The 11398-nt window shown below is 44.9% G+C and overlaps 1 protein-coding gene across 11 annotated transcripts in view; it reads right to left on the bottom strand.

The window, feature by feature from the left end:
- The window catches only part of PROM1 (prominin 1), an 87173-nt gene that overhangs the window by 21682 nt on the left and 54093 nt on the right, over positions 1–11398 (bottom strand). For all 11 annotated transcript variants that reach the window (XM_015594950.2, XM_006918980.3, XM_015594949.2 and 8 more), the window contains 4 exons: positions 9950–10039; positions 6172–6389; positions 4647–4721; positions 2622–2685 (listed from right to left, as the gene is read on the bottom strand). In XM_015594950.2, the coding sequence (XP_015450436.1) occupies positions 2622–2685; positions 4647–4721; positions 6172–6389; positions 9950–10039 (447 nt within the window). The remainder of the gene's footprint in view (positions 1–2621; positions 2686–4646; positions 4722–6171; positions 6390–9949; positions 10040–11398) is intronic.

The raw sequence follows: 11398 nt of genomic DNA, 5'->3' as shown, positions 1-11398 counted from the left end.
TGAGTGCTGATTTTAATGATATGGTACTGAAATCAAGCCAGAGTTTTCTTTTGCTTATTTCACTTAAAAAAAAAAAAAAAAGAAGAAAGAAAGAAAGAAAGAAAGAAAAAAAAATCAGTTGATTAAAATGGACTGTGTACCTACCCTGGGCTGGGCACTTTTATCAGTATTGACTCGTTTACTCCACTGAGGTAGATATTCTTACTCCCATTTGACTAGCCGTGACCTTGAGGCTCACAGTGGTTAAATGCTTGCCCATATGTCTCCTTTTCAGAAAGCACTAGAAATGGGATTGAAACTCGGGTTTCTCTAACTCTAAAGTTAAAAGTCATCCATTAAATGACTTTGGAAAAATAATTTTATAACATAATGAATTATTCCTCCATCTAAGAAATGGCATTCAGGAGCACAGTAATTCTCCAGGACCGAAGTGTTTGCACCAGCGACTCCGGGTGACATTTCTGTTCGATTTTTGTTGGCTCGTACAAATTGACGCGTGGTGAAGTACATACGTGTCTCTTCCATGCAAAAAGCGACGCTATTCCCAGGGGTCAGACTGACCCATGAATATTCATCCTGATCTTTCAGAGAGGAAATAAGTTCTAGTTTTCTGGAAAGTGCATGCCTATCGTGACAGGTCCTGGGATCAAAGCTACCCAGGGTGCAGGGGCGTCACCTGGCCCAACGCTGACACAAGGTCTGAAGTCGGCATTACCCACAGCGTGGTCCAAAATGGAACTACGTAGAAAGGAGGGACTCTTCCGCGGAGTGGGTCATTTTTGAGATATGAAATCTTGAGAGCTTACAAGAGGCGGCTGTTTTCACCCAGGGGCTCTATGCCCGCTCCAAATAGCTTATGTGCTGGAGGAGGTGACTCGAGGGGCCTGTGTTTTAACTCTGGGATCTCTGGAAGTTTGAGACTCTCCCCCTCTCCTAGGTACAGTTTCCTAAACTCGGAATCGGGCCCTTCTGCTTTTCAGGCTGTCCCGCCTTCCCACACAACACGACTCCCCGGCGTTGCCAGCTCTGGGGACTCCATACGTGCCTGGCGCCTGGCGCCCTCTCCCAGCAAATGCCTTCTCCAGGCTTCAGTTTAGATGCTGCTTCCTCCGGGAAGCCTCCCACGACCCCTGCCCCACCTCGATCCCCGGCACGAACCTCATCATGGCACCAGAGCGGGATAAATTGCATCTGTGTACACGCCCGGCCGAAGGGCAGGCAGGGGTTGTGACTTGTTCATCTCCTATCCCCAGAGCCCAGCAGAACCTGGCACACAGTAGGCACTCAAAGTACGTGTGCAGAGTAGGACCGAATGATCAAATCATGAGCGCTAAGTGTTTCTGTTCATTGTGGAAGGACATGAAAATAAGCGATAGTCTGGCTGACGGAGTGGCACTCGGCCAGACCTGGGAAAACTCTGGCTTGTGTTTAGGCGGTGACACGGTGTGCAGCGGGCCCCGCTCACGCAGACCGGACACCTCGCTTGGCTAGACTTACGGGGGAGGGCTGCACGTACCGGCAGAAGAGGTTCAGGAAGGGGAGACAGAGAAAGTAAACACAGAGATTAGTAAGCAGGAGGCTACCAGACATACCGCACGTGTTAGCCTTCAGACACTAGCATAGGGAAACATGGACTCTGTCTTTAATACCTTACTATTTTCCAGAAGAACCTTAAACAAAAGGGGACCCATAACACTTCTAAAGCATTATGTAGTAGGACAAAATACTTTTCACCCAAAGTCTTAATAGATCGAAAGATCCCTAATTAAGGGGAAAAAAAGCAAATACCTCTGATACAATATTTTAAAACCACTTTTGGTCAATACAAAAAAATAACTGAGATGATGATTTTTTTTCAAAAAAGAGAAGACAATCTTACATAGCTTCAGAGATTTCCCTTCCTTAGTAAACAACCCCGATTCATCCCCATTCCTCCACAAAGGACTGTTTATACTGCATTCTTCCTCTGTACATTCAGCCCGGGTAACGTAACCTAAATACGTGATTCGATCATTTTGGACCCACAGAACTCACTCAGCATCAGTTCTGTCTCCAAAATTGTAAGCGTCCTTAAGAGCCTAAAATACTGTTACGTCAGCATCAGAGGGCAAATGACAAAATAAAACTGTACACATAGCATTCCTTAAAAAAATAATTTTAAGTTTCTTTTTAGAAAATGTAATAATCTACAGTTCCTACCGCCGCCTCCCCCCGCCCCCCACACCCAGTGGAAACAATCAGAGCATGACTTTCCAAACTGTGGCTGCTGCTAGCTCTGAAAGCCTGCGATGAGGGTCGGCCACCACAGTGAGGCCACCACAGTGAGGCCCACAGTGAGGCCACCACAGTGAGGCCACCACAGTCCGGCCCTCGGCCTCACAGCTTCTGGCCAGCAGGGTGACATTAATCTGTGTTCAACAGGAAGATTATTACTTTTTAAAATTTACATCACTGTATGAAGGCGGCACAATTGAAAAGCTCTCATATTTGTTTAGTTTTCTAGGTTTTGGTGAGAGAATTTTTAAGAAGAAAATGTATTCTTAGTCATACATTTCTTTGCTCTAACCATGCTAATTCTTAACAAAGAGAAATACAAGATCATTTCAAACTGTGAATCTTACCTAATACTATGTTCGTGGTTTGGTTTTGCACCATCTCAGGTATGTCATCAAAGGCTTGATAGCCCTAAAAAATAGTTCAAAATAAACGGATGTATATAGTAAGTAGAAGAGCAGTTAACCAGCACTCATGTGTGTGGACAGGGGCCAGGGATGCTAATAAATATCTTAACAATGCACAGGACAGCCCCCACCACAAAGAATTCACCAAACTCGAGGTGTCCGTAGTGCTGAGGTTAAGAAACCCTGATCGGTACGATGTACCACGTGCACATATAAATTCATATCTACCTCCTATACATGAATTTCTAAAAACAGAATCTTATTTTCCAATGCAATTACAAAATAAACTGGGGGATCTAGTCTCACAGAAAACAATAATGTCCTAAAATGCAGCTTATAGAAAATACAAATTGTGGAGGCTGCAATGAAAACAAAGGTAGCCATGCCAGGCTAGACCACATGACAGGCAAGTGTCATCATTGCCAAATGACTCAACTACACATCCAGCCTTTCCTCTGGAACGGGTTTAATGTCTGTTTCTTCACTGCCAGCTGGTGTGTTCAGCCATCTAGGAGGGAACACGGTAGCAATTATAACCTGTTCTGAACTGAATGTCTGTGTCCCCCCAAAATGCACGTGTTGAAATCTCAACCCTCAAAGTGATGCTGTTAGAAGGCTGGGTCTTTGGGAGGCAGTTATGTCTTGAGAGCGAAGCCTCGTGAGCGGGATTAGGGCCCTGATGAAAGAGTTCCCAGGAAGCTCTCTCTGCCATGCAAGGTGTCAGCGAGGAAATGGCAGTCTGCAACCTGGAAGGGGTCCCTCGCCCGAACCTGACTGTGCTGGCTCTCTGATCTCGCTCAGACTCTTCGCCGCCAGAATTTTGAGAAATAAATTTCTGTTGTTCATAAGCCATCCAGCCTACAATAGTCTTTTCTAGCAGCCCAATCCGAGCTGCAAACTTCATAATGTTTATGGTGCCAGGCAGGTTCCACTTTAGCCTGGCAAGAGTGATGCTCTATAAAGAACGTCCTCAACTTCTGTTTTTTTTTTCCAAAGGTGACTAAGCCACCCAGGACACTGGAGCTCGTGTTGGTTTTCTGTACACCTGATCCCTCTACCTTTACCTGTGTTAGGACTTGTGGAGGTCACCCCTCAAAAAAGGTTTTATGGCTGGAAGGAGCCTCACAGATCTCTTAATTCAATTCCTTTATTTAACAAACCTGGTGACATCAGAGTCTAAAAAACTAAGAGCTTTTAATGACTTGTTCAAGGGGATATGTGCTTTGCCTCTGTGTAAATGAGTTTAATAGACATTTGATGATTTTTATATCCGTGCTAAAAGACACAGGATCCAGAATAAAAATATTCACTCCCTTCCTGAATCACAATCTACAAAGAAATATTTACTGTGCCCTCCATATCCTGGTTGAATAAATAGCAATAATTAGTAGGTTATCAGGAAGTCAGCGGAACAACCCAGACATTAAAGCAGTAGTTACAGTTATGAGGAACTTAACAACAACAAAAAAATACTTGCTATGTTGTAAATTGCAAAGCTTAAAGAGCTAGCACCTAGTAGCCTAAACCTAGGCAAGAGAGGAGAAAGATAAGTGGGCTGGGCACCCCACACAGCATGGGCCAATGCGGGCAAGTAGGAAGAAACAAAACCAACATGGCCGACTCCCAGGCAGAGAGGGAGAGCAGCTTACATCAGGATCAGTCTGGGGCCCGGCACCACGCCCATCAAGGTCCAAGCCCCAGGAAGACAAGATCATGCTTTTTTTTTTTTTAAATCTCTTTTGGTTCTAGCATGGTGCTTGGCACATAAAAGATGCTTAATAAAATATCTTGAATCGAAATGACGGACAAAGTTACTTGGAAGTTAACAGTTATTACCTTTCTTGGCATCCCCCTCTCCAGAATTTGCTTTTTTTTTTTTTTGGCTATTACCAATTTTCTTATGCACTAGTCTACTCTTGAAAATGATGTAAAAGCTACTGTATTTTTTTCCAAAAAAAAACATACCTTCTGGACCAGGCTAGACAAATCTGTTTGAAGAACATGATTAACATTATCAAGTTGATTATCCAACAAGGGAATCTGAAAATTTATAAAAACAAAAGATAAGGCAAGGTAGTTATCCCCAAAATAATTTGTCATAAAAATGAGAGTTATCTTATATCCAAGTTCCAAGGCCTGTATATTATAGGGTATGATCTAAATTTCTTTTGAACAATAGAGTATTGTTTGGGGAAAATACATTTAGTTTCAGAATGGCCTCTAAAAGCACTAATTTTTAGATGTTTGGCGGTCTCCTGCTACAGTTAGGTCAAAATGAGGGAAAGGAATTAGACACAGATGGATTATGTGTGACCTCACAATTTCCGGTACCGAATATTGTCGAATAAAGTTATAAACAACCTTTTTAAAAACACATTTAAAAGTAATATGGTCAGTGGTTATATCGGTGAGTGCTCTGAAATAAATTTTTCATTTTATATTGTACAATGGTTTAAAATGTTCCATGTCTTACCAATGCCGGGACAAATATCACGGCCTCCTGACACGCTGTACTGAGGACAACGTTTTTGTGATGTCCCTAACATATATGAACGACTCAAATCTAATCGTGAGGGGATATCAGACAAACGTAAATTGAAGGTTGTTCTATAAAATAAATGGCCTGTGGTCTTCAAAAATGTCCATGTCATAAGAAAAAGACAGACTGAGAAACTGTTTCAGATTCAAGACGCTAAAAAGACATGACAACTAAAGACCATGTATAATCCTGGACTCGATCTTAGACTGGAAAGAGAAAAAAAAAAAGTTATAAGGGAATTTTTAGAAAAATTGGCAAATGAATATAAACTGTGGTTTAGATGATAGTATTAGGTCAATGATATATGTTCTAATTTTGATAATCGTATAATGGTTACGTAAAGTTAGGAAATCTTTAGGAGTAAAGGATATAATGTCTGCAACTTACCTCCAAATGATTGAGAAAAGAGCAAAATGCGTATTATTTTATGCATATAGGTGATAATATAAATACATAGACGATAGATATACATAGATGGAAAAATGGACAAAATGATATGGTTTAAGCATATGGAGCAAGATGCTGATAATGGGTAGATTCGGGTGAAGAATATAGACAGGGATTCCTTGTATAATCTTGCAAATTTTCTGCATGTTTAAAAGTACATCAGAATCAAATGTTACTCCCAAAAGAACTTGATCTCAAACAATTTAAGAGCGTATGTGGTTAATCAACCGGGCACATCATTTCAGAATATATTTTAACTGTTAAAGGTCTGCAAACATGCATTCTGCTTCCTTTTTTCTTTTTTAAAGGTGAATTTATTCTGATATGTTTTGCCCAGTCAATCACAGAGAACTCTCGAGAAAGGGTTTCTCATTATTCCTTCTCTCCTGCTGTGATTGGGTAATCAGGAAGGCGGGCGGAGACCCAGGCCCCTGTGCCCCTGATCGGTGTACCCAGCTGTCCCAATGACACCACCCACCCCCACAGCAAGGTCCGCCTCCTCACCTTTCCCACGTCAGTGTTGTTATCCAGCTGGTTTAGAGTCATTGAGATCTCGTTGCAAGTGGTGGTTATTGGAGGTATAGAGCACAGGGGGTCACTGAGTGCCTGCTCCAGGTCCGTTTTAACGTCACTCAGGCTGGTGTCAAGTTGTGCAATTGATTTTTTCAGGTCCTTTAAGGCATTGTTCGTGTTCGACAGGGCTTCTCTGGTCTCTTTGATTACTGTAGGAACACAGTCCGCTTCAGAACCACGGCACCTGCTAGACTGCCAGAGGCAAAACCCCTTCTCATCTACGGAAGTACCCTAAATGAACTTGAGGTGAACTTCTAAAGGTCACGGGAAGTCAACCAGAGGAGCCTGCTGTGAGGGACAGTCTGAGAGGGAAATATAGGGACATTTGCTGGCCTCCACTGCCAGCTACTCCACTCCGACCAGCTCACCTTTTCTACTTGGGAGCCCTTTCAAACAAGAAGCTGGGGCAGGCACCAACCCGGGAACACGTGTGGACACCTGGGCATGGCAGGAACTGGTCGGCATTGGAGCAACAGCCTCGGGAAAATGTGTCACCACCCTAGACTTGCCCAGCTTTGAAGAGGTCGGTCCAAACAAGCTAGCATCTTCGAACCCAAGCAGTTTTAATCCACACTGAGAACTGATCACACCCAGACATACTTCTGCTATGGATACTCAAAGAGCTGGATTTAAACACAGAGCAATGGTGACGAGCAGAGTTTTGGATTCGGGCCAGTCTACGTGCAGACCCAAGTTTCCCTACGTGCTGTGCCGATGGCATTGCCACCGGAAGCTCATTCCTGAACGTTCTTCAGCAATTTCCTCATCTGAAAATGGCGAAACCACCACCACCACGTTGGTCATGAAATGTGGGCATCGTAACTCCTCAGTGACAGTGAGCCCATCCGTTTTATTCTGGGAGCCCCACAGCCTAGAACGCATTCTTATATTAGAAAATCCCTAATAATTGTTCGCTATCCCGATTTCTTGGGAGTGCAGAGCTCTGTATTCATGATGAAGGAGGTAGCAGGTTACAACTCTTTTCTATGGTGACTTAAAGCCACAGTAGAAAGCAACGTAAAATTGAAACTAGAGGGCATTTGCTTTTTTTGTTAAGCAAATAAGTCTTCTAGGCTCCCAAAACAGATGGGAGAACCGCATTTGGGTGTTGCCAGGAAAAGTGTGAATGCATTTAAAAACTGGTTTCCTCACCTTTCCTGGGCAACCACATACAACTGCAGTGCTACAACAACAAACAACAACAACAACAACATCCCTCCCTCCTACACACACACGCTTTAATGCTTCTGTATTGTGAAATCTTGTCAAAAGCCGTTTGCTGTCTCATCTCACTTTGGCTACTGCTTTGAAACAGCGCCCTTGGCAAACTCCTTCACCTCTGGGGACCTCGGTTTCTTCCTCTGTAAATTGGGAAGCTGGTTGGGTCATCTCCTGGTTACCAGGAGGGTCTGTAATTCTAGACCGTGTCCCGACAGGTTTGCTCTTAGGAGATGGCATTGCCGATGTCATCCAAGATGGCACCTCAGCACCCAGCTTTGATGACACCTGGGGAGGCTTCCAGGATTGGACGGTATGACTGTTGGTCCCCAATTCTATCACCTTTTCTGAACAGAAAACTTTAAAGTCTGCTTCAAACGATCTTTTGAAGATCCTGAATTTTGGTCCGGTTATACCTTAACAATCTTTGAGATTATAATAATATTTAAGACTTTACTCAAGAGTCCCTCTGGGCCTCAGTTTCTCACTCTTCCACCTGGGTACCGGAATTATCAACCAAGAATGGAGCTGGTGCTCCATTCATCCTGGAGCCTCAATAAATATCTACCATGGCAAAACCAGAAACAAAGAACAGAGCTGCAACCAGAAACACACGAGAGAACGCAAAGGAACATATGCCGAAAGGCACTTTGCGTCTCGCAACACACACCTCACACCTTCGTGCTGCGTGGATTTCCTCTCGCGGTCCACTTTGACTTCAAGATAAGTTATTTTAAGGCAACAGACGAACAACGACGACAAAAGAATGATGGGTGATGAAATAAACTGATGGCCTAGAAAACTGTATGTGCAATTAGGCACTGTCTAGAGACATTGCAGGTTATGGGTGCCAATCTGTCAGGTCGCGAAGACCGGGAGGTGGTAAACGCATTTTCCCAAAGGCTTCAAAGTGTTTTATGTCTATGAAATATGTACCGAGCTATAACTCTGGGGGTCATTCCAGGCCTGCCAAGAGCATATATATTATGTATCTGAAGTCAGTGGAAAGACATTTAAGATTCTCAGTTTTAGTTAATTAACATTTTACCAGCTCATAACACATTTCCTTTATAGGTCCTGGCCTGCAGCTCAACCATGATTTGCACAAACAAATTTACATGTTTTTGTTATCTCCAAAGGCCACTAAACACATAAGAATTTAAATGCAAAGAAAAAAAAAAAAAAAAAAAAAAAAAAATTCACCAAAGCAGTTTAGTAAGTACATTTTAAGAAGCCCTGACAACACCAGAGGCTAAACTTTAACTTATTCAGGCTGACTTAAAAAAATAAATAAATAAATAAAGAACTTTAACACTAGTATGTGAAGGATTAAAGAGAAAAACAAAATGGGTTTTAATTGCCTTTAATCCAAAGACAATTTTAATTCCAACATTAAAACTTGGGCAAACCACGGGGCAAAAAGCACAGGTCCATGCCGACCGCGCTGCATCATTCATTTACTTTTTCACAGCCTTTTCCTTTACACAGTATCGGAGCTGGAAGAGAGTGCGGTGGACCAGTATTCCCAACGCACTGGCCGGTGAGGGGCCAGCACTTGGACCCCGCGATCCTCACTCTCCCTCCAGAGTTAACTGTGCCGTCTTGCTGTGGCATGGACGCACCCTGCATCGTCACACTCTCGAATATACCCCAATATCCTCTAGGACGGTCCGGGCAGTACAGGCCTGATAGTCAGACCGGGATCTGAACCTCAGCTCCGCCACTTCCCAGCAGCCTGAGCTTGGACAAATTGCACGATCTCTGAGCCCTACTGTCTCGAGCTGGTAAAATGCAGGTGACCACACCCACCCCACAGAGCTGCCGTGAGCAATGGCCAATGTGAGCAGGAGAAGCCCCCGGTTCATTGCACAGACATTTTCTCAACATTTGGAAGGGCCTGGGAGATCTTTCTTTCATGGAAGTTATATATGAAGTTTATTAAGATCAGTATATCTTATGGTGGCTTCAAATATAGTATGTGTATTTCTACTTTCCAGAAGCTGTTCTTTCAGGGGAAGAGGAAAGCATAATCAATAGATCCCAAAGCCTAAAATTCTATAGGTTACTCTTCTTCTATAGTAGAAGTCAACAAGCTTTTTCTGTAAAGGGCCAGACGTTAAACATTTTAGGCCACAGGGCCCCGGCTGTAACCAACTGTATCGTCAAAGCCCGGAAGCAGCCATATATGACATCTCAACAGATGAGTATGTCTGTATTCCAATAACCTGTGTGTACAAACACAGGTAGTGGGCCCCTGCCAAACCCTGCCACTATGACCATTGGTATGACAGCTCTGACACAAGCTTTTTTAAAAAAATAAAGCTATTGGGACACAGTGTGCTTTTACCTGGCCTGTTTGCATGACCACGGATTGTGGCTCTCACCCCAGCCAACGCTCTGGAAAACCAAGAAAAGGGAGAGTGGACCCAGGTAGCCGGAGACTTCTGGGCGGAACATTCTCTCGGTCATTCCTGTCTGTCACAGCACTTACCTTCAACCATGGCCTTGATGTTATCAAGAACAGGGATCACTTTAGGTCTTAGCTGATCGCGAATTCTGCCTCCCAGCAATGATTTAACATCTAAATTCAAAGAAGCATAAGGAAGCGTGAGGGTCGTTCCATGTATTTCTTTGCCTCTTACCACTCATGCCCTTCCCCGTTCGGGACGCCGCCGCCTGGAAAAGTTATCTTTCGTCTCTCCTGCCACGAAATCCCATTTTTATTCTAGACCCCGTGGAGGCATGGGCTCTCGTGTGGAGATTTCTTCCTGCTCGTCAAAGTCCCCACACCGGCTGTGCCCCAGTGAAAAATCAATCACCAAGGGACTCGGTATTTAATTGTACTGTACGGTGTCATTCACCTTGGGCCATGACCGCTGTGGCCCCGATCGCTTCAGCTCGACCCGGGTCTCCCAAACCAGGGGCGACTGATGTTTGGGGCTGGGTAATTCTTTGTTGTGGGGCTGTTCTATGCAGTATACAAGTTTTAGCTGCGTCCCTGGTCTCCACCCACAGATGCAGCATCTCTGCCTTCCCATCTTCACCTGGCTGGGACAATCAAAAAGATCTCCGGATGCTGCCAAATGCTGCCTCGAGGGCGGAGCATCCCGGTGTGAGAATCACGAAGCTCAGCTGTGCGTGAGCTCCCTGCACGCAGGGCACGAGCATGCGGGGACGAGCACACGAGGACGAGCCCGCGGGGACGAGCACGCAGCCATGCCTCGAGGGCGGAGCATCCCGGTGTGAGAATCACGGAGCTCGGCTGTGCGTGAGCTCCCTGCACGCAGGGCATGAGCATGCGGGGACGAGCACACGAGGATGAGCACTGCCCAGAGGACGAGCCCGCGGGGACGAGCACGCAGCCATGAGCACGCGGGGGCGAGCGCACGGGGACGAGCACGCAGCAATGAGCACGCGGGGGCGAGCACGCGGGGGCGAGCGCACGGGGACGAGCACGCAGCCATGAGCACGCAAGGACGAGCACACGAGGATGAGCACTGCCCGCCCTCCATTTCTTTTCTTTTTATCATCAGCATTCTAATTTAAAATCCACAAAGATTTTAACTGCATATAATATTCCTTGAGCCCTCACACCAACCTCAGGATGTCTTCCCCGCCCCAGTGACAGCCGACATTCAAGCCCGCCCCGCTATTTCCGAAGCCCACTGGTCTCTCGTGGCCTGTTTCTGTCTTAACAGTGAACCTGACAGAGACTGATTTCCTCCCCCACGTGGGGCACGAAGAACAAACGCTTGTGACTGCAAGGAGGCAAAAGCATTCTCACGCTAAACGCTACGTTTTAATTGTCGAGTAACGAACTATAAATCGTCAATAACTCTAGGGAACTACGTTTCTGTTTTTCCCCTACAATTCACATGGAATTGCAGAAACAGCACACTTCGTTTCTTAGTCCCCATTTTATGGGAGGCGGCTGTAGCAT

This window comes from Pteropus alecto, unplaced genomic scaffold, assembly GCF_000325575.1.
Source record: "Pteropus alecto unplaced genomic scaffold, ASM32557v1 scaffold5, whole genome shotgun sequence".
Lineage (NCBI taxonomy): Eukaryota > Metazoa > Chordata > Mammalia > Chiroptera > Pteropodidae > Pteropus > Pteropus alecto.
The sequence above is the reverse complement of the archived record's forward strand: the minus strand, read 5'-3'. Positions and strand labels throughout refer to the sequence as shown.